Genomic DNA, 20,915 nt, shown 5'->3' with positions numbered 1-20,915 from the left:
GCTGGCGAGAACTCGTAACCCAGGAATGCATGTGGTGACATAACTAGTAATTGTCTCATCCCACATTCCCTCATCTCTGGACCCACTCCTGGCCTCATTTTCCTTTCCAGGGCCAGTTTGCCTTTTTAGACCTGGAAACCAGCAACAGAACCACTTGCAGAGACTACTTTCAATACTGTCGCAACCTCAACCTCAGCAGTCTATGGCATAAGAATAACAACACTAATCCTGTCCTCTGCTAATGATCCTAACATTTACTGCTTTATTTGTTCAGATAACGAACACATCTGGGCGGAAAATTCTGGTGCTTAATTTGAGGTAGTATGAATCATAAATTTTCCCTAATAAGAAAGCTGAGGAGGAAACCTCAAAGCCACACGATGGAACCGGCTGCGCTGTCTTACCACATGCTGTTAATGGCAAGCTAATAAGCCCGTTTACTGGGCTTTCAGAAGGCTCAGCCATCTCCTCAGAGAAGCTGGTAAGGTCATGCACTTTTTATGAGCTGAACTCTTGCCTTGTGGTCAGGTGTGGATTCTCATTCTGTCTCATTTCTGACCTCCAGTCACTGACTTACATCATGCAACGAGAGACTAAAGCCATGCTGTTTTAAGGCATGGTGGATTTTGGAGTGATGACATAAGCAAAATAAAAAATAAATATGTCTTCCACGGCCATCTTTATAGCTTCAGAAGAAAATTTTATCTAAACTCCTTGGTGATTATTGTCACAAATTTGCTATAAACCACTTATGGCCTTTTTAAAATTGAATTGAATTGAATCGAATTGAATTTGTTTAATATTTGATTAAATTGTAATTTATTCCAGTCTTTTTCTTACTGCTATTTCTTTTTCCTTATTTGTTTTACTCTACTTATGTAATTGCAAATAAATTTAACAGGTAAATCAGTTTTTGGGACAATTCAAAATTTCACCCAGATGCCTGTAGTCCCATATAAAAAAATCACATTTTAGCTTTGATATAATTCATCCTGTGCTGAGCATAAATATGTGCACCAAAAAGAAATGTCAAAAAGAAACTCTGGAGTAAACAGTAAGTGCTAAATCTATTCAAGCTCAGATGAGTCAAGTGTTAGAGGCTTTAGGAGAGGAGATATAGACAAGGCTTCTAGAAATTCTTCAAAGTAGACGTGAATGCACCTGCTCTGTTAGCATTTGGTATCTCGTTTCAGCCACATGGAACCACAAATGAAAACAGCCTGGACTGAGGCTGCCTGGTGCATCAGGATGATGTTCTTGGGAGGAGCAGTGGTTCAGAAGAATAATAAGCCTGTATTACTTGAGTTTAGTTTGTTTGGTGCAGTTTCTTAAGTAAGTACTGGCAAACACTGATTGCTGGAATTTGATACAGGAAAACATGAATGATTAATGGAGTGACATGTATGCTTTTGTTGGTTTATCAAACACCAGATTCACTGCGGTATTCTGGAACATCACCTCAAACCATAAGATGTCTGGATTTATTCAATAGATGTTTCAGAATTGACCAAAGTGAAGGATAAACTGATGGTCTATACAGCCAAAGTGTGCCAAAAGGATATTGGTTGATTCTGATTAACATCAAAACCGGACCTCGAGGACTCTGGTGTTCTCTAAACATCTGGGTTTGTTGATGTCTATCTCAGATCATGGTGCTGAAGTGCTTTATATCACTGTCTAAATCTAACTTTGAGATTTTCTACATCCTGGACGTCATCCTGGTGCGTCATATCGATGGTCAGAGAAGTCACTGTTCACCGCAGTAAAAAGCAACGACAGTCACAGAGCAGCTCTGTACGACAGGTACAGCGCTCCCCTCATTGCCTCAGTTTTCCGCCTCTCCTGAAGTATTTCTCTCTTTGCTGCTTCGTTACATCCTCTCATTTCTGTCATTACAGCAGCCATTCACAAGAGCCACTCACACACTCAGAGTCAACTGGGAATGGTGGGGGAAAACACACTTAAGCCAATAATTTGACACAAATAAGGAGCTCATGCATACTGGTCTGAGTTGTATTTGGACAGAGAGGTAATAAGGGCAAATACAGAGAAACTTAGAGAAAGAAGAGGTCTGTTGCACAATTTGACAAACTTTACAAGTTTGACAAACTTTACTTACCTGGTCTTCCATGAGCAGGATGAGCCGTGTCACCACAATGTTGACTGCATTCCCCAGGCTAGAATCCTGGAACAGTTTGGCAACCTGACCTCCAGGGAAACAAGAAAAGGCCAGTCTTAAAAAAGGGCTGAGACACCAGTTGATCATTTTACAGATGAGATGAGGAAACACTGGTCTCAAAACTAGAAAAAGGGATTAATCTGTTGTAATTACATTGTTGTAAGGGAAAAGAAAACCCAAATAAAGCAAAGTCCACTTGTAAAAAGAAGTTATAAAAACTGAAACTGGTCTGTTACCGCACCATTGCACCATCCATATGTTTATAAAACTTAAGTACCTCCAAACATGTAGAGTAAGGCTCTTTCAAGACTGACTTTAAGGTATAATCAGCTAAAGCATGAAACACCTCTCTAAGAGTGCAGCAGTTTTTACCAAAAAACAGCAATATAGACCAGTTTCACCAAAGCTGCACTCAGAGACACACTGTTAGTTCCTTTGTTTCTGTTTTCCTGCTGGCCACCCTATCATTAAATACATTCCTGATATCTGGTCTAAAAACGTAACGTGTGGAGATCTGCACTGACAGAAATAGTGCAGGTGATGACAAAAACCTAAGCATGTCTGACTAAAACATGTGGCCTCCCCAGAGAGAAAGCAGGCAAGGTCTTCACATTTGTTCTCCTTTCTTCCTATCTGTATTATTTCTGCAACTAAACAAGCTTACATTTCTTACATTGAACTTATTTCAATTTATTTCTTTGACATATATATATATATATATATATATATATATATATATATATATATATATTTATATATATGTATATATATATATATATATATACATTAAAAGTTAGAAAAGTAAATCTCCACCTGAAAACAATTCAGTGCCTTCCTGCTCGTTTTTAATCTTCTAAAAATGGTTTTGTTTTTGTTTGTTTTTCACTCCAAGCTGGTTACTTGCATTAAACTTTCTGAATTTTCTAGTTTTTTTTATTAGGAACAACTCTGGGTTAGGTCATCAAGACAATGGCTCTACAATGTGAAGTGCATGTGACTCTTTAGTGTTGTGAAACTTACAATATTCATGACAGCCAGGATGTACTGCTCAATGTCCCTGCGCCCGTGGTAACCCACCATCATCTTGTCAGCTACCACCAGTGTCTCCACGTAGCGCTCCTGGCTGACTGAGCGCTTCAAAGGCAGCTGACCTCGGCCGACATGATGAGGAGGCGTTTTTAGAGTCCGCTGCCACCATGACGCACCTTTCATTGGCTTTTCATCTGTGGTAGATCACATACACTTGTGTTTTGAAAGAACTAAGCAGAAAGAAACCAATTTTTTTCTCATTTGGCAACACTTGATTTATGATAATCAGCTGAAGGAGTGCCGAGCAGCCAGAGATGCCAGACCACACTTTGCATAACTGGAGAGCAGAATTGAAGCATAGTATTGCAGAACAGTCTATTTGTTTTACCTTTATTTGCTCAAATGTGCTTTTCTGCCCATATTTTTGCTTTTTAAATGAGGCCCTAAAACACAAACCCAGTCATGCCTAATCACAACCGGGAACTCAAACCCAACCACAGTCTTCAGCTGCTGGCTGGTCTACAGTTCAGCCTGAGGCTGTTTACTTCTCCTGTCTAGACCTGACTGCTAAAACCAAAATATCTCCCCAGAAAAAGACCAAAATATCTTTCCTCTCACCAATGACCCCACAGGACCGGCCCTTGTACTGATGGCGGAGCGATGAGCGCTTGTAAACCACATGGGGGCGCCCCTCTGTTCTCTCCCCACTCTCCATCTTCGTTTGGTTATCTGGTGAGACAAGGGGTTCAATCAGGTACTCCTCTCCCCCTGCAACAATCACCCCCTGCTGCAGAAAGACAGATTTGAGGAACAAAGTAGAACAGAATAACAGGAAAAAATTGCCATCATGACACAAATATTGTAAACTATTGTAAACAAATACTGTAAACATTGCAAAGATCTTCACTCAAATTACACGGCCAAATTCAACATTAGAAAAGTTGTCCAAATGAACTTGAGTTCCCAAGAGTGATTTTATATTTTTCATCCTCATTTACAACAAGTCTGAGTGTTAATCTAAAAGTTAAAATATCTAAATCAAGAGATATTAATTAAAACTCTTCAGCTTAAACATCAACATACAAGATGTGACATTATGTCTCAGTGTATCCAGCAGCTCCTCAGTAAAGTGCTGCTATTTTCTAGCATGATACCAGCTGATCTGTCCCTCTTTGTTGGGGAGTCTGGACCCATCTGAGCAGTGGATCCAAACCCCACAGAGCCAACACACACACATACAGAAAAACACACGAGAAAGCATGAAAGAGTGAATGAGAGCGAGAAAAATGAGAGAGTGAGACAGAGACCGATACACTAAAACTTGCTTTGATTCTGCTCAGATGTGTCGGCCCCGGTCAGAGTGAGTGCATCCCCCTCGACTCGCAGCGGCAGCTTTCAAAGAACTTTTAATCCAATAACAAAGTTAGTGATGCTCCTCTGGACACGGAGCGTGCTCACTGGTGAGTGTGCTCATGCTGGTTTGACCACCAGTAATTACGTGTGCAGCTTATTAACGCTTTGTGAACACATCTAAAAAGTTATTATGGGGCCCGCTGTTTGTAGTGAGAGGATACACAGATACACAGTACTGCGCATTCAGCAGAGTGAGTTCAGCCAACACAATGACGCATCACAATTCAGAATACCCCATCAAAGGGTTCACACAACAGCTAACTTTGAAGTATCGTCATGCAGATGCCAGCCCTCTGTTGCAATTTGCTACAATGACCTCATGGGAAAAATGTGAATGAAAGGGAACTTATGCTTTCTACAGTAAGCGCTAAACAAGTTTTAACAATATCCTACATTTTCCAGAGTTCCTTTTAAGATCCCAAAGAGCAAATGCTGGAACTTGATGCTTTCTGAGCTTTTGGTAGAGTTTGAGAATCTTAAACTTGTAGCCAAAGTAAACTGTAAACCTATTTTATCATCCAAGGAACAATTTGTATAGCTCTCATGATATATTCCACAGTATATTCAAGCTCAACCATCCATCCAGGCTCTTTTAACAATGGAAAAATGCCCTTTAAGGATTAAATAAGTGGTGTTAGTAAAGTGACAGTGCAATCAATATTATGGTTTTGTTTTGCAAAGCAGCACAACTACAGTAGCAACACTGGATATTTACCATCATATCTTAGTCTAAATTTGGTCACATATTTGTATGAATAATATTTAAAGAATAAGAATCCCCTCTTTTAGAAAGATTGCTTTGAAATCAGATTTAGAAGGGTCAGAGCAAAAGACCATGGGAGTCAGTTCAATTCTGACTGGAGGATTCAAGGTTTGTAAAAATGTTGTGCTTTGATATTAGCACCAAGTGTGACCCCTTGTTTGCTGAGGCAGCACTCTTTCTAATGCTGACCTCACTCTAGCTGTGGATTAGACTGTGAAGTGTCGGTCTTACCAAGCCGTTACAATTGCTCAGGGCCACTTTGCTGGAGTGAGGTTGGTCTTGGAGGTGTCCTGTGTAGTGGCAGTGGGGAGAGTAGGGGTGACTCCAGGCTAATCGACCCCTTTTCCAGTACTCTACTCTGAACTGCCGGGACAGCAGGCCTCCCTGCAGTGTTAGGTTGAGCAGGAAGTTGTTTCGAGATGTGGAAAGCTGGTAAAAGAGCTAAGATAAAAGGAAAATAAAATATATAGGAGAAAAATTATTATTACTGTAATATAAAATATTGAAAAATCTAATGAGGATTCGCTCAGAAAGCATTATACAGAGTCAGGCAGCCTTTCTTCAGCGCTGCGTCGTCTTCTTCGGTGGTAGTGCGTCTTTTCTTCATCCAGCATCTCTCCATTAGGTCCTACACGTATAGGGATGGCGATCTCATACTGGTCTAGGCTGGACAGGAAAGCAGCTAGAATGGTAGAAATAATAAGAAGCATAAAATCATCATCATAGTTAAAGTAAATAAAGCCCAAATGTATTTAAAATCTAATTAAAACACTTGAGGGTTTTGTAGTTCTTGCTGGCCTTGACTAACCAGGCTGGCAACAAAAAGTAGACTTTTTGGCCATTCTACTTCCACTGCAAGTCTCCTTCCCCCATGGGGCCAAAATGAGGTTGCCATGGTTACCTTGAAACTATATACTTCCTGTCTGTCTGGGGCATATTGAAGATTTATTGTCCAAACACGCACAACTCCAAACAGCCAATGGTCAGCTGACTATGAGGGAAAAATAACCAACAAATGAGTCCGGTTTTCATCAAACCTTTTGGTCGATGGAGCAGCAGCTCCTTCCCACACAGAGTTCCCGGATACAGACTTAGAAAGCTATACAACTTAAATAAAAATAAATAAATAAAATCACTCTGTATTCAGTCAATAGATGTGGTTTGAGTAAACAGTAATCACATTTGCAAGGTTTTAATGGAAGTAACTGTTTTGATGTAAGAATTGTTTTAACGTTTTTGCTTGTCAGGCATTATCTCTATTCCTCATTGTAGAGCATGCTCTTTTTTTCCCGGAATAGCAGTGTGCTCCCAATGTTTTCTCATCAACACACTTCCACACCTGTACCACACCTGCAGACCTGCTCCAAACTACCTAATTAGCTGACCCCCTTCATCCATCTGTCATCTACTGTGTTGTTATCACAGCAGGGTTGTCACTTTTGCCTGAATGTGATGTATTTTAACACAAGTTCACTCATCATCCTATCAACAGTGGCATGAAATAAACCCTGGATCGGTCGTACTACGAGAGAAATAAAATGATGTCATCTCATGATAATACCCCCCCCCCCCCCCCCCCCCCCCCCCCCCCCCCCCCCCCCGTTTTTTTGCTGGGGCAAACAAACCGGAGGCAAATAATGAAAAATAATAAACATTTATTTAAACCAAACTAAAGGTGCAGCTGTGGCAGGAAGTCCACAATTTGAGAAAACATGAATCTAAAACACAAAGAAGAAACAAAAGCTAATCTTGGCATGAAGGATTAAAACCTAATTAAAGGTAAAAAAAATAACACAAAAGAAAATAAATCTGGAGCTCTATGTACAATATGAGATAAAAGGAAAAAAAGTACATATAAACAGGCAAAAACCCACAGATCATGACAAGTGGTTAATACATCTATAAGTGATACAACTGATCAACAGGGGTCATCCGAAATATTTTTCTTGAAAAGCCAAGAACTAACACTCATGAACTTAAAATGAACAACAATGAACACTTAATTTACCAAAATTTCAAGAGTTCTTGTCCCTAAAGTTCTTCAAAAGTGTTCCTATAAGAGTTGTTGCATTTCTTACATGTGCACAGCACATCCATCCTACTCTCACAAACCACCCAAGTAATCAGGCAGGTGGTACTACCATTACCTTTCAAGCACAGGAAAAGCTCATAGAGAGAAAATAAAAAGGGAGGGTGTTAATAAAGTAAATAAAAGCCACTTCCGTGGAGGACATTAACAAGACCTCACACAGAATAATGAAAAGCAGCAAAACAAATTAGTTCCCAGGTTGAAGAAAAGGGTTGAGCGGAAGTTTTTTTGAAAATATGCCAGATCTCCTAACAAGTTCCTCTTGTTCCCACAGAGTCTGTCCACATCACAAGGTAAATACAAGACATCTAGTTATAATAGCGTATTCTAAACAAATGATTCCACTGTTTAATGTGCCAAATTTTAATTCTACTAAATTAAAACCACTTTTATTCATTTATAGCTTTAGTAAAAAGAAAAAAAAAACTTTTTTGAATGTTCCTGTGCATGTAGATTGATTACATGACTGTACATAACTACACATGTCTGACCTCCTACTAAATAGCCAACAATGTAGAAGTAGCCAATGACACAGTAGATTCAGAAAGTGAAAATGTTAATTCGACATTAAAACAAAGAGCTATGGAAACATGCTTGCTAAATTTAACAGGAGAAAACACCCCGACCACCAGGGTCACATACAGAAAAGTCTGTACTGATAAACACACCCCTGCTTCTGTTATCGCCAAATGAAAATAGTGGAAGGAAATTCTTGGGATGGAAACGTGCACCTCCCTCCATGCCAGACACACCTCAACAGCCCCTCAGGCTAAACACTGCTGCCCTGCCTCTTTGAAAGCAAATTCTACGAGAGCAGGAAGACTCTGTAATTATTCAGTATAAAACATGAAAGTCATAAAAGACGGAGGGACTGTCCACCTCTGTAAAAGACACCATCAGAAAGCTTTTAAGAGTCAATGTGTGTCAAGAGCTGCTTCCTGTTTATGTGTTTCGGTGCCTCTCTTGTCTTTCTCCTGTATGCAGTGTGGGTGGCCCACGTAAGGAAGTGATAAATTCAAACACAGCCAAAAGTATGTGGACACCCCATCTAAATAATCTCCCTGTTTTTGGAGCTCGCTCTCATGAGAAGATCAGGTCAATTTTGTTCCACTTAACTAAGAAATTCCAGGTGGCAGTCTGTCAGGGAAATGACCAACCTTTTTTGAGGCTTCCACTTCAACGTTTTTAGTTCATTCTCAGTGGACTTATATGTTTCTAAATGGTAGTAGAGCACAAGAAAATCTCTGGTCTGGCTTGATCTGAAGTACAAATTAGTGGAAAAAAATCTTCAGAGGACCTATTTTAACTGGAGCCCTGACCTCATTTTCACCATTTGAAAGAATTAAAATATCAACTCTGAGCTGGCTTTTATCTTGAGCATTACTCCAATAATCCTTTCAGCATCCAAAATCTAATGGGCAGCTTCTTCAAGAGAAATGGAGACTTTTGCATAATAAATATCACATTTAAGTTGAATGCTCGTATGTACATTTACCTTTGTGTAGAATATAGGTAGTGCAAACAAGAACATGATCCATATTACAAGTAAAAGAAGAGGTTGAATTGCTTTGTAGAATTTAAGAGACATATAAAAAAAAAATCTACAAACTCAAAAACTGAAAACACACAATTCTGGTACTTCGTTTTGGAAAAATCTAATTGAGTCAGCCAGTCAGATATGCAGTAGTTTGCTATATAAAACCTCCAGCTCAGGTCAACAATATCCAGCCTGTTAATTTTTATCTCCTTCCAACTTGGATTTTAAACAACATTGCATTCAATATACCTCAGAAGTAGAAAGTTAAAACTCTTTTGCTTTTCCTTTTAGCTTTCCTGTTAACATACAGTATTCTGTATCTTACAAAAGGAATTAGACAAAAATGCTCTAACAGGTCTTTGTCTAATGTTTTATAACCTGACTGGGAAATCTGACAATAAACCCTTATTTCTTTTTTTTTCATCAAAGTAGAAAATTCCTATTTGTCAGTTGACACTGAATCCACCATCAGCTGCTCCATCACTAGTTTAATGTTGGAAGGTAGCCAATAAAAACAACAGTTCTTAAAATAAGACTAAAAACAACACAAATGAATGGACTGACACTGAAACTCGGGGTTTATGGTGCTGATATGTGATAAAAGAATTATTATGTTAACTTTAACTGGAGTATAACCTGCCAGTTGGACATTACAGCCTGTGATTCAGTTTTGTAACCCAGACCAATTCATCATTTGACTCACAATGAGACTGAAAAGAGGGATCAGTACAAACATGACATGGCTGAACTACAGACCAGGAAAATATATTTGAGAATAAAATTGCCAGTCAAGTAATTTTCTATCACTTTAGAGGGTGGTAGTCTAAGGGGGGTTGGTAGCATATGCTAGTGTGAGCTCTCAGGCTATTTACTGCATGTTCTATTCTGTCATTGTAATATGTTTCAGGTTATCAAATACTAACCATCTAAAAAATAGCAGGTCCTGCAGAACAGAGGGATAGAGTGGAGTGAGGGGGTCAAGCCATGATATAAAACATAAAACTGTGAATAACAGTGTTAACTGGAAGAAGAAGAAGAAAAAGGAGCTGTCTATTGTCTTTCTGTGGTATTTTGACCTCAGTCAAATGCATTTCATTAAAACTTATAGAAATTGCATTAGCTTGAATAAAAAGAATATAATAAGAGGCATAATTATTTTGAATCACTTTTGGATTATAGTTGTGATAGACAGAAAAATCTTTACACACCAGGATGCCACGTGATCCAGCAAATACTGGGGATGTTAATTAAATAATGTGTCCTTTCTAAGTTTACAATAAAATGAAAACATAGGAAGAGCACATTTATGGTAATGACTTATAAAAGACAAACTGGAATTATTTTCATATCATGTGTTTTTGGGCTAAAGAAATGTACAGTATTTTTATAAATGAAGCACATGCAGCACAAAGATCAGATCTTCTTTTGGCTGTTTTTGATACTAAGCTGGCTGATAGTCTGATAGATAGAAGAAACTCTGTTTCCCAAAGTCACCCAGCCCATGTTAATAACTAAAATACTAGTTTAAATTTAAAGGCTTTCCTTTCTATACCTGTGGAGTGAATTAGCCACTTCAGGGTTTGAAGGGTGGGTTATTTAAAGGAAGTAACAAAGCAGCCTATTAGAGCCAGATGGCTGTGAGAGGTCAGAGGTCAAATTTAGGAAATGCACAATCACAGCCTTGTTCTGGGTGATGAGACACGGACAGTGAGAGAATTTATGTCTTTGCCTACAGGGAGATTTCTATCACACCGGCTTCACTTTGAAAGAGAATGAGAAACTGCGTGGTGGGAGGTGGATGTGTGTGGGGGGGGCACGTGGCTCTGGCACACAGCAACATGATTTGTGGAATAAGAGGTCAAGTTCAGATAGCCCAGACCTGCAGGTCTGGAGTATGCATCAACAGCTCAGACAGCCAGATCAGACTAAAAACATTTTCTCTGCCTCAATGCATCTAGTTTTTTTTACCAAGTCAGTACATGTTGTATTTGGGATTATTAACAAATCTATACATGATATTCATTTTTAATGTACAACCTTACATTAAGTTAGTCTTCTTCTCAAAGACATAGAAAATTGGTAATAGTTAAATCAAGTAGCAGTAGATCACATGAATCGTTTCCCTTATTTAAAAAGCAACTGAGTCTATGCTGCTGATAACGTATCTAATTAAAACCAGAAGCAGTAACGTAGAAAAAATCTCAGGGTGTAACACTAGTCTGATGGTGTACTGGTGAATATGTGGGATTACCATAAGCTTTTAGTAAAGGGTGTTCATGTGTAGACTTTAATCAGTATTTCTCAGCCTGAAAGACAACATGACAGATCTGACATTGCAGATATAATTAAAAAAAAAACGTCATCATAGTAAGTACAAAATGTTATAACCTCTGTAACTGTAGAGTTATTTTAGGGAATGTTTAACAGGAAATCACCAGCACATCAATACTTTTTGGTAACAGCGGGAAAAAAATGTGTATGAAAAACTGACATTAAATTGCAATAAAAAAAAATAAAAAAAAAAATTGCAAGCTTATCAACCTTGCAACTGTCTAAAACAGGTTATCCACATGAATTCCAGAAAAGTTACTGATTGTAAACCAGGAAACTAACCAAATTTGTCACATCTTCTCATGTTAAATATTTGTTCATACCTCTAAACGTTAAAGAAAATTTTTGAGATATTAAAACAACAGATTAATTCTTTGATTCTGCAACTTTTCCCTCTTTTTTAATTTTTACTATTACTATGATAAAGTATGTTTACTTGCAGAAATACTACATCTGGTTATTTCATTCCTTACAGTTTCTTACCAAATTTTAGAATAACTTTGATATAAAACTATAAATCCTGATTAAAACAAACATATAAAAATATTCATCCATGATGAGTTTTTGTTTCCTTGTCTTACCTTGTGACTGAGTAAACTCATCTCTGTGACCTTCTGCGACCTCCATGGCAACCATGACAACAATGACAATGCAGACCAGACCAGTCTTCCATAGCGTTTCCATGGTTACTACAGTATTTGCTATAGTAACAGATTTCAGTGCAGTGGTCCCCGGGCCTCTGTCCCAACATGTCTCCTGCCCTGTCGGATGCCCCGTTGCCTAGCAGTGGGACAGCTCAGCAAGCTGTTGGGCCATGGCTGCAAAAATATCTGTGAGTCGGCTACACCTGCTGCGTGTCGGTCAACAAGTGGTGATGGATCTTGTGGAAATCCTCATAGAAGAAGAAAACACCTGGGCGGACTTCTCCAGGGGCTAAGCAGTAGTAGAAGTCAGTCCTCTCTGTTGCCTTATAGAAGAGACACCATTCAGTAACCACAGGAGGAAAGCCTGGAAAGCAAAAGAAAGGGAAGGGAAAGAAAAATTTAGGCTCGTGAGGAGGGAGCAACTAAGAATAAACATATAAAGAGAGAGCATGAGATCCCATTGACCCATGCAGCTCCCAGTCTAATAATACAAACCAAACTAGTTCATACTCTAGAATTGCCCAGTTCTGCATTGTTCCTTCAAATAATCAATCTTAAAGGAAAGAGCAAGCACCCCATCACCCCCTCTGATTGGCAGACACAACAGAAAGTCACAAACTGGAGCCCCTGAGGACCCACCTGCCCACCGGAAAGAGTTCAAACACAAAGGAAGCAATGATTTTGTAAAAAACTGAGATTAATACCCAAACAGGGTTTGAAGTGGGTATTATGTCAGATGGTCTCAGGGGCAAAATGAGCCAATTTGAGAAGAGCAGCAGGTTGCCATCACTGCCAGGCTGGCTGACTGATGTTTGGCTGTATGGCTGAGTGACTTGCAGGCAGCTTGCATGACTAATTGGTCCGCACGTAGCAAACTGATGGTATGTTTGCCTATATAAAGCTTGTTTTACAGTTGGAATAATTATACTATGACTGATACACAGAGGACTGTTGATATTTGGCAATTAAAGAAAAAAATTAATATAGCATGTCAAGATAGTGTAGGCACTTTTTTAACAGATTACATAAACAAGCAATCTTGATGCCTGTTTGGATGCACTGCCTGGCCAAAGAAAAATCACCACCTGGATTTAACTGAGCATATAAGTATGAGCCTCCTATTGGATAATTATTGCATGGACGATTATATTTCAGCTGCCAACAAGTTATTTAACCCAAACTGATGCAATGGGATGGGTAGCTTCTCATTTCTTTAACAACCATGATGAAAGACACATCCTGTGGTCATGGAAAAGATTTTAGTTTTTAAGAAGAGTCAAATCATTGGCATGTATCAAGCAAAGAAATCATCTAAGGAGATGCAGAAACTACTAAAACTGGGTTTAGAATTATCCAACACATTATTTAAAAATCCTGAATGATGGTGATCAGTGACCTATTAAATGTTTGATAAAATCCAATCAAAGAAAAACAGCAGTAGAACTCAGGGATATGTTTAATAGTGAAAGAAAGAGCATTTCCACATGCACCAGGTGAAGAAAACTCAAAGGATTGGGACTGAGCAACTGTGGAGATATAAGAAAACTACTAATCAGCGAGGCTAACTGGAGAAAAAGGCTTCAATGTGCTAGAAAGCATAAAGATTGGATTCATCAGCAATGGAAGAAGGTCATGTGGTCTGATGAGTCCAGATTTACCCTGTTCCAGAGTGATGGGAGCATCAGGGTAAGAAGAGAAGCAGATGAAGTGATGAGGAGATCATGCCTAGGTCCTACTGTACAAGCCTTTGGGGGCAGTCTGTGATCTGGTGTTGCTGCAGTTGGTCATGTCTAAGTTCAGTTATATTAAAGAATGAGATCAGCTGATAACTGAATACTGAATGAGCAGGTTATTTTTTCTTCCCTGGTGGCACATATTCCAAGAGGACTATGTCAGGATTCGTCAGGCTCAACTTGTGAAATAGTGGTTCAGGGAACATGAGACATCATTTTCACACATGGATTAGCCACCAGAGTCCAGACTTAAACCCCATTTAAAATCTTTGGGATGTGCTGGAGAAGGCTTGGCACAGTGGTCGAACTCAACCATCATCAAATCAAGATTTTGGTGAAATCTTAATGCAACACTGGATGGAAATAAAACTTGTGACATTACAGAAGCTTATTGTAACAATGCTACAGAGAATGCTGCTGTAATCTAAGAAAAAGGTGGTTCAATGAAATATTAGATATTATTTTTTTATTAGTGGCGACTTTTGTTTTTAGACGGGGAATATATTCATGTACACTTATTTATTTACAATTTTCCCAGCTATCTGGTAGACAAACTGTTGGACTACAAAAAAAGTCAAATCCTGTTTTTTTATAATATTGTTTTTAAAGAAAACTTATCCAAAGAAATTAAAAAGTATATCTATACAGTGCCCTGACCAAGAGGTTTTGATTCTGAGCAACTTGTCTCTAGAAAAATACCTTAAAATATTTATTGCTCATTACCATCAGATAAGAAAATATTTCAAAGGAAATTTTAATATTATGTATTAATTTTAATTAAAACTGATTTTAAATAGTGCAAATAATTGAACTGATTTAACCTTTTTAATCATAATGTTTGTACATAAACATCCCCACCAACTTTGTATTGCAATGGACAGTCGTGTGTCGAAGCAAGTTGCCCATATTTCCCACGTAGTATAATGATTACCATCAGTTCAGAGGAAGGTGTGTTATTGTTATACAAAACGTAATTAATATGTCTTCAATGTTAAAGCGGAATCTGCACATGTCTGTCTGTCTGGCTCCTCTTTGACTCATTGTCTACCAAAAACTTACTCAGGTAACAAAAACATTTATACAACTTTTTCACATAGGAAGTCATTCTGAACTATACCTGAAAAAACAAACAAAACTAGAAGCACTCAGAGCGTGCAGACCTCTGCCAAGCCCTAAGGTCACTCACCAAGAAAAACCCTAAAAGGTCTAACAGCCCACCAACCCCATGCCAAAACTCTTATGTACACTTCAAGTTAATATCACAATTTCCATCATCAGGTTAGGTGCCACATCTTATTTAGAATCATTGACCCTGGACCAAGATGAGGCAAATGGCTTTAATAGTCTTGAAGTTATTGAAAAAATGTTCATTTTCTCTAATGGCTTTAATCTGGGTTAGCTGTTAAACATCTACCATGATGCCATCTTGTAATTTTTTTTTACCAGTGATTCTGGGCATTATCTGTTGAGTTAAAAGGTGAAAAAGCAAAATTATCCCTGTTTCCAATAGTAATGAATTCTTCTAAACATTCCTGGATCCAGACAGCGACCTGGATCACCCTCAGCTGTGCATCATCTTAACAGTACATTACAACAGCAGGTTAATAGTAAACAGTTAATTAGTTAATGACTACAATCTAACAATGGAAGAACTTGATTTAAAGTGCTCAGTAAAAAGACTGGACAATCATTTCACAGTTACAGCTCAGCCCGTATGAGATCATCTATTTAAGTCTTGGCAAAAGGAATTTTGTTCAGTTTCCACACTACTAATTTGGCTGCCCTCTGCTAAAAATAAATCCAATGTTCCTTTTTAATCATGCACTATTACTCTTTAAAATTGTTTCTTTATTTTGAGATCGACATGGATCAAATCCTCCTTATAATAACAAAGGAAAATTGCTTTCTCAGCCTCAGAATGCCTATTCGGAAACCAAAGCAGTACCAGGATCAGTGCTCTCATTTTCATGGGTGCCCCTCTCTTTAACTTGAATTTCCTGGCTATAGATTGCACTGTCAGCTAAAACCCTGCCCTTGCTATCCTCTAGTAAAGTCTGCCCACCCAGTTTACTTGTCCCAGCCTTCCCTCCCCATTCCCTCAAAGTTGTCTGGGGAAAGAAGAGCGAACGGAGACGCCACACTGGCCCAGATGGCTGGCGGGTAACCAACTGTAGCCAAAGGTAATCGGAGGCAGATGGGAAACCTTTTGGTGACGAGAGCAGGCGGAACAAGTTGCCTACTTAAAGGAGGAGGGGGGAAAAAAAAACACAAGTGCAAAACCCGAGGGGAGTGAAAGAGACACAGCAGAGTGTATGGTACTCAAGACAGCCAAGAGAACCATTTTTGAGTGTTAATATCCTCAACTGAGTGTGAAGGAATAAGTTCTTGCTTCATTTCAGGAGCAATGGGCAGGTATAGTAAAATGAGAGTTTACTTCATAAACACTAAGGGGTCTCTGTACTGTTGCAGCTTCTCTCATATATGGAACAACTAAAAGTCTCGTTTTCCCTCCCTCTGGCTTTCTTCCAGTCATTTCCTGCACAAGTTAAACTCCTCCATTTTCATTACTTCTCCTCCTACCATTGACGATTTATTGTGGGGATATTAAACTTGCTGCTTGATATCAAGTGCTTTTCATTACCACTAACTTTCCTTTTGTTTATTTAAACCCAAGAAAGAAGGGAAAATGGGACGCCGCCACAACCCCCCCACCCCCCCCAAGTGCTGTCCCTAGGAGGTTTTTAAGTAAAGCTCCTTAAAAAGATTTGCAGACAGCCTTCACAAAGTCCCTGCAACAACAACATGCATGCGCTGCATTGCACTGCTCTACCGGTAAATTATTACTCCGTTACAAACCACACAGAAACACAGTTAAATTAAGAGTGAGCTGTCTTGCAGAGGTGATGGTGCTGTACATCTTCTGTGGTCTGTTGTGCAAAACTTTCCCTCTGGGCTGTATCACTTTCGCAAAATAAAAACATATGTTTGTCAGCTGGCCAAGAGAGCGCATACACCTACTCTCTACTCTGTGTTTTGCTTGGATGAGCCATGAATAAGGAGCATATATAGCTGCATTCATGGCCAAGAGGGAAAGTGGTCCAAGCTACAGACTGGCCACACAACCTTCAAATGCTATCACAATTTGCGGAAGAGAAAAGAAAAAGGAGAGAAGAAAGGAGTCGTTGTTAACAAGAGAGAGAAAAGTTGGGCCGCTCTGGATAATTAGGTGGGAATTTAAGGGTGGGACAAATTTGCAATGCAATCAAGCCAGTAGACCCTTGGAGCTTTCTGACATGACTTTTTTTTTTTTATCTTGTCGTCTGCTAGAGTGAACTGTCTTTGCTTTTCATGTGGTATAAAAGATGTACCGTTAATGTTTTTTTTCCTTTAAATGCTGGAGCTAACTATGCTGTACTTGTCTTTAACTGCTGCCAGAGAGAGTGGAGCTATCCGAAAACCAGCACTCTAATCAAAGCCATATGACTGGCTCAAAGTAAAGTCTGTGTGGAGTGAACAGATGCTAAGTGTCCCTCAGCTTAGCTTCGGGTCTTGCACTCCCCCATACTGTCTCCACTTTGATCAGGGAGTAGCTCATGAATCAGCTTTAGGTTCAGTTTATTATTTCATTAAACTGGCAGTCTTTTCTAATAAGACTGTGAGGCTGCAGGATCAAATGGCTCGTAAGACTAATGTCATAAGTCAGATACAGTGTTTCAGTCAAACTCAGCAGCAATCGCTCCCTCATTTAGAGAAAAATCAAGTCTACATTCAAACAGATCTCCATACAAAAATCTGAACAGGTGATAGAAAGCAATGGGAGAGGTATATCTCAGACTAAACTCTGTCTGGTTCAAAGACAGAAAGAGAAAGAGGCAGGCATTCCTTCCTCAATTTCCCCAAATAAACAGAGTGCAGATGAAAAGTGAGAACATAAACAGGCCGCAGAACCTCGGATGTGCTCCCCTCTCTCTGAAAATGTGCCTCTCGAGTCTGAAACAATATTTAGTGAGAGAGAGAGCTGACTCGACATGAAGTGAGTGAGCCAGCAGCACTCGGAACACAGCACAGATGGCAATGAAGGGTTTTCTTATTTTGCCTTTTATCTGCTTTAAGGCCACATGCCAACAGTCAAAAACACCATATATATTAAATTCATGGAAACAAATCCAAACATCTGAGGTGACTGAATCCTAAATGTTTGGCTTCATCAGAGTTCTGTCCAGTCAATGTACTCTCAGCTAACTTAATATATCAGCTGCTATCTTAATGGAGCAATGATGCAGTATAGGAAGGCTGTAAGAGTGTGCAGGTTGGGGAAAAGGTGTGCAATTGTAAAACAAACTGGCATGGGTAAGTTCACTGTCAGCCATGATTAACTTTAATTATACTTTCCTTGTCAACGTCACTAGTGAATGTACAGTTTTTATATTACTACTCATCAATATAATTTATCTAAAAAACTCCCAATAAGAGTCACAAACATGTTTATAGATTTCAAATTCAGGAAAAAAGTGATTGATATGCTAAATTGAGGTATCAGAGAAGAAAATGTTGGATCATTGCATCCTCAGCATACCACGTGCAAGTGGATTTGCCAAAAAACCTAAGGAAATAAACTCATAATACATCTACATCTTTCATGTGCAAACTACAAATCCATGTCTCAAACGGTAGCCTCTGGGACCTGAACAAATAGAATCATGGTGCATATTCAGAAACACTGACAATAGGCTGAAGCCTGCACATTTCAGCTAAGTCAGCACTGAAAATAGCTCATCCATCATGTCTGCTGTCCACTGAGGGGCCACTGATTGGCAAACATGCCTTCATGTAATACACCTACTCACTGCCCATCCTTGAGTCTTAATTTTTTCCCTGTAAATGCTAGAAAATATTACAGAAAATATTACACATAATGCAGGATGGTGTAACATCTGCTGAAATTTCTTTGCAGAACTATTGATTTTGCAGCAAGAATACACTGTGAGTTGCTCCCCCAACCGGCAAAAAACACAATGCAACCCTTCACTTCTGTACCTGGTGGCAGCTGACAGCCACATCATCCATTCACCGGCAAACACACACATGCACACATACTGACTGTCCTGTCAGACTGAGGAAATCTCAGCTTCAAGTAATGCTCCCGCGGAGAAGAAGGACATTTTAGGCACAATAACAACATAAAGTGCAAAGAGATTAACCTTATTACACCATAATGTCAGAAAAATATTAATATAGCTCTTATTTTTGGACGACGTTTAAAGCCTCTGCAGGAATAATCCTAAAATGAACGAGCGGGCAGGAGTTGAGAACTGTCTTCAGCATCGTGCCGTTTTCTTCCAGAGCTGCGCATAAAGCCGCAAAGAGTGTGCCCAGGCAGGCTAACCTACCTTCCCGCGTCCCCTTGCAGAAGTTTCCGCTGTGAGTCGGTCCTCTGTCCTCAGCAGCCCAGCGGAGAGGACGCGGCGCCGGCGGTGGACTGAGACTCAACTTCTCCAACAGAATCAGAGCGGCAGCGGTGTGTCAAGTTTCTCAGCTTAAAACGGAAATGGTCTAAAATCCTTTCAAATTAAAAGTTGGGTTTAATTAATGTGCAGAGGTGGCTGTTTATTGTCAGATGAGTGATGAGTTATTAATAATTTATCTTAAGTGGAATTATGATAACTTAACAACTCCTATGTTTATTTTACTGCTTAATAAAAGTATGAGCACAAACTCACGCAAACATCCCTTTCAGGGTCTTAATTACAGGAATCTAATTCACAGTGAATCAAGATTCAAAATTTAGCCTTTTGCAGAAAATTAGAATTGTTCTGTCCGTTGTCCAATCTATAATCTGATTCTGATACAACCAATGATCCAGAGTTAAAGTATGGAGAGGAAGCATAACACCCAGTTTCAGTCGCAGCGTGACAAAACGTTTAAAACCTGAGTCTGTTTTCTAACTTTTAATTGTTTTAACTGGAATTAAAGTTTCTATGACAGGAAAGCTAATTTGTTTAATAATTATCTGATAGTATTTTCAGCTGAAACCCGCACCGCCACAGAAAATCCACTGAGTGGGTTTTATTGTGTAGGGCCTCATTTTCCGCTCAGGTTTTGTTGTGTCTGATTTGAATGACTTAATTTAGCAAAATCCTGCTGCCTGGCCGCCAAACCTGAGACTCAAGGAAGCAGCTGCAAGCCGGCGAGGATGGGGGATTGTGTGTGTTTTTTCACGTGTGGATGAATTGTAGGGTTAAGAGGTTTACCATCTCATTGGTTTGGTGGTGTGGCTGTTGCTCAGGTGCAGGAGGAGGATCTCTGTAAGTCTGTCATAATGGTTATCATGAATTTGAACAGTTTGTCACAATAAAAGGAGGTCAGAATAATCTATCTTTAAATTCTGGCTCAAAACTTTCCTTTTTAGATAAAGCTTAAACTATAGTTAAGGCTAGCTCATTAATCATCCCCGTTGTCATAGGTATAGGCTGTAGTTGGACGTACCATGATGCACTGAGCACTTCCCTCCAATTTTCTCTCTTTACACTTTTTACTTCTTGTATAAATATGTGACATTATTATTGTCATTAATTTGTGCCTCTCTTTTTCTTTTCTCAGCAGGTATTAAAGTGGTGCTTGTTGGCCCCTCTGTCTGGTCCTCTCAGGTTGAGGCAGACAGCTTTCCTTCCTGAATCTGGTTCTGCTGGAGGTTTTTACGTCCCGTTAGAAGAGAGGAATATTAATACAGTTATTATAAATTGTACTGTTGTGGATCCTATAATGGATTTGGATTATAACTGGACTACAATGAATTGGACTGAATTGAATTGTTTGTAAAAATTAGAGATGGGATTTATGGCTCTTTGAAGGGAGCCGGATCTTGAGGAGCCGTTCCTTTCAAAGAGCCATTCAAAAGACTGGCTCGTTCTCACAATATCTGACAAAAATTCACAATATATAAGAATGACAAACAATCAAAGTATGTATCTATATAAAATCTACTATACAAGATTAAATATTTATAGGAAAAATATAGATAAAAAAGGACAAACCTGAGCAGTCAGTGCAAATTCTAGTAAATGTTTTCGATAGAACTCACAGTATTTGTTTACCAAACAATACTCTCTGCCCACAGATGCTTCACATGAATGTAGCGTGTTGGACATCAGACTTCTATGATGTCACATGTTATTTATTTAATTTTTATTTTACTCA

At 39.1% G+C, this 20,915-nt stretch overlaps 1 protein-coding gene across 3 annotated transcripts in view; it reads right to left on the bottom strand.

Annotated features, from left to right (window-relative positions):
• The window catches only part of adamts10 (ADAM metallopeptidase with thrombospondin type 1 motif, 10), a 53,540-nt gene extending 34,337 nt beyond the window's left edge, over window positions 1-19,203 (bottom strand). For 2 of the 3 annotated variants that reach the window (XM_042007203.1, XM_042007204.1), the window contains exons 1-7: window positions 19,109-19,203; window positions 11,923-12,349; window positions 5,927-6,066; window positions 5,616-5,825; window positions 3,827-3,995; window positions 3,200-3,402; window positions 2,120-2,203 (exon numbers count right to left, since the gene is read on the bottom strand). In XM_042007203.1, the coding sequence (XP_041863137.1) occupies window positions 2,120-2,203; window positions 3,200-3,402; window positions 3,827-3,995; window positions 5,616-5,825; window positions 5,927-6,066; window positions 11,923-12,025 (909 nt within the window). In that variant the 5' untranslated portion in view covers window positions 12,026-12,349; window positions 19,109-19,203. Of the gene's footprint in view, window positions 1-2,119; window positions 2,204-3,199; window positions 3,403-3,826; window positions 3,996-5,615; window positions 5,826-5,926; window positions 6,067-11,922; window positions 12,350-19,108 lie in introns of those variants that run through there. The other variant, XM_042007205.1, reaches the window with a different exon arrangement.
• Between the last annotated feature and the right edge of the window lie 1,712 nt (window positions 19,204-20,915).

This window comes from Melanotaenia boesemani, chromosome 14, assembly GCF_017639745.1.
Source record: "Melanotaenia boesemani isolate fMelBoe1 chromosome 14, fMelBoe1.pri, whole genome shotgun sequence".
Taxonomy (NCBI): Eukaryota; Metazoa; Chordata; class Actinopteri; order Atheriniformes; family Melanotaeniidae; genus Melanotaenia; species Melanotaenia boesemani.
This window is presented reverse-complemented; position numbering and strand designations above follow the sequence as displayed.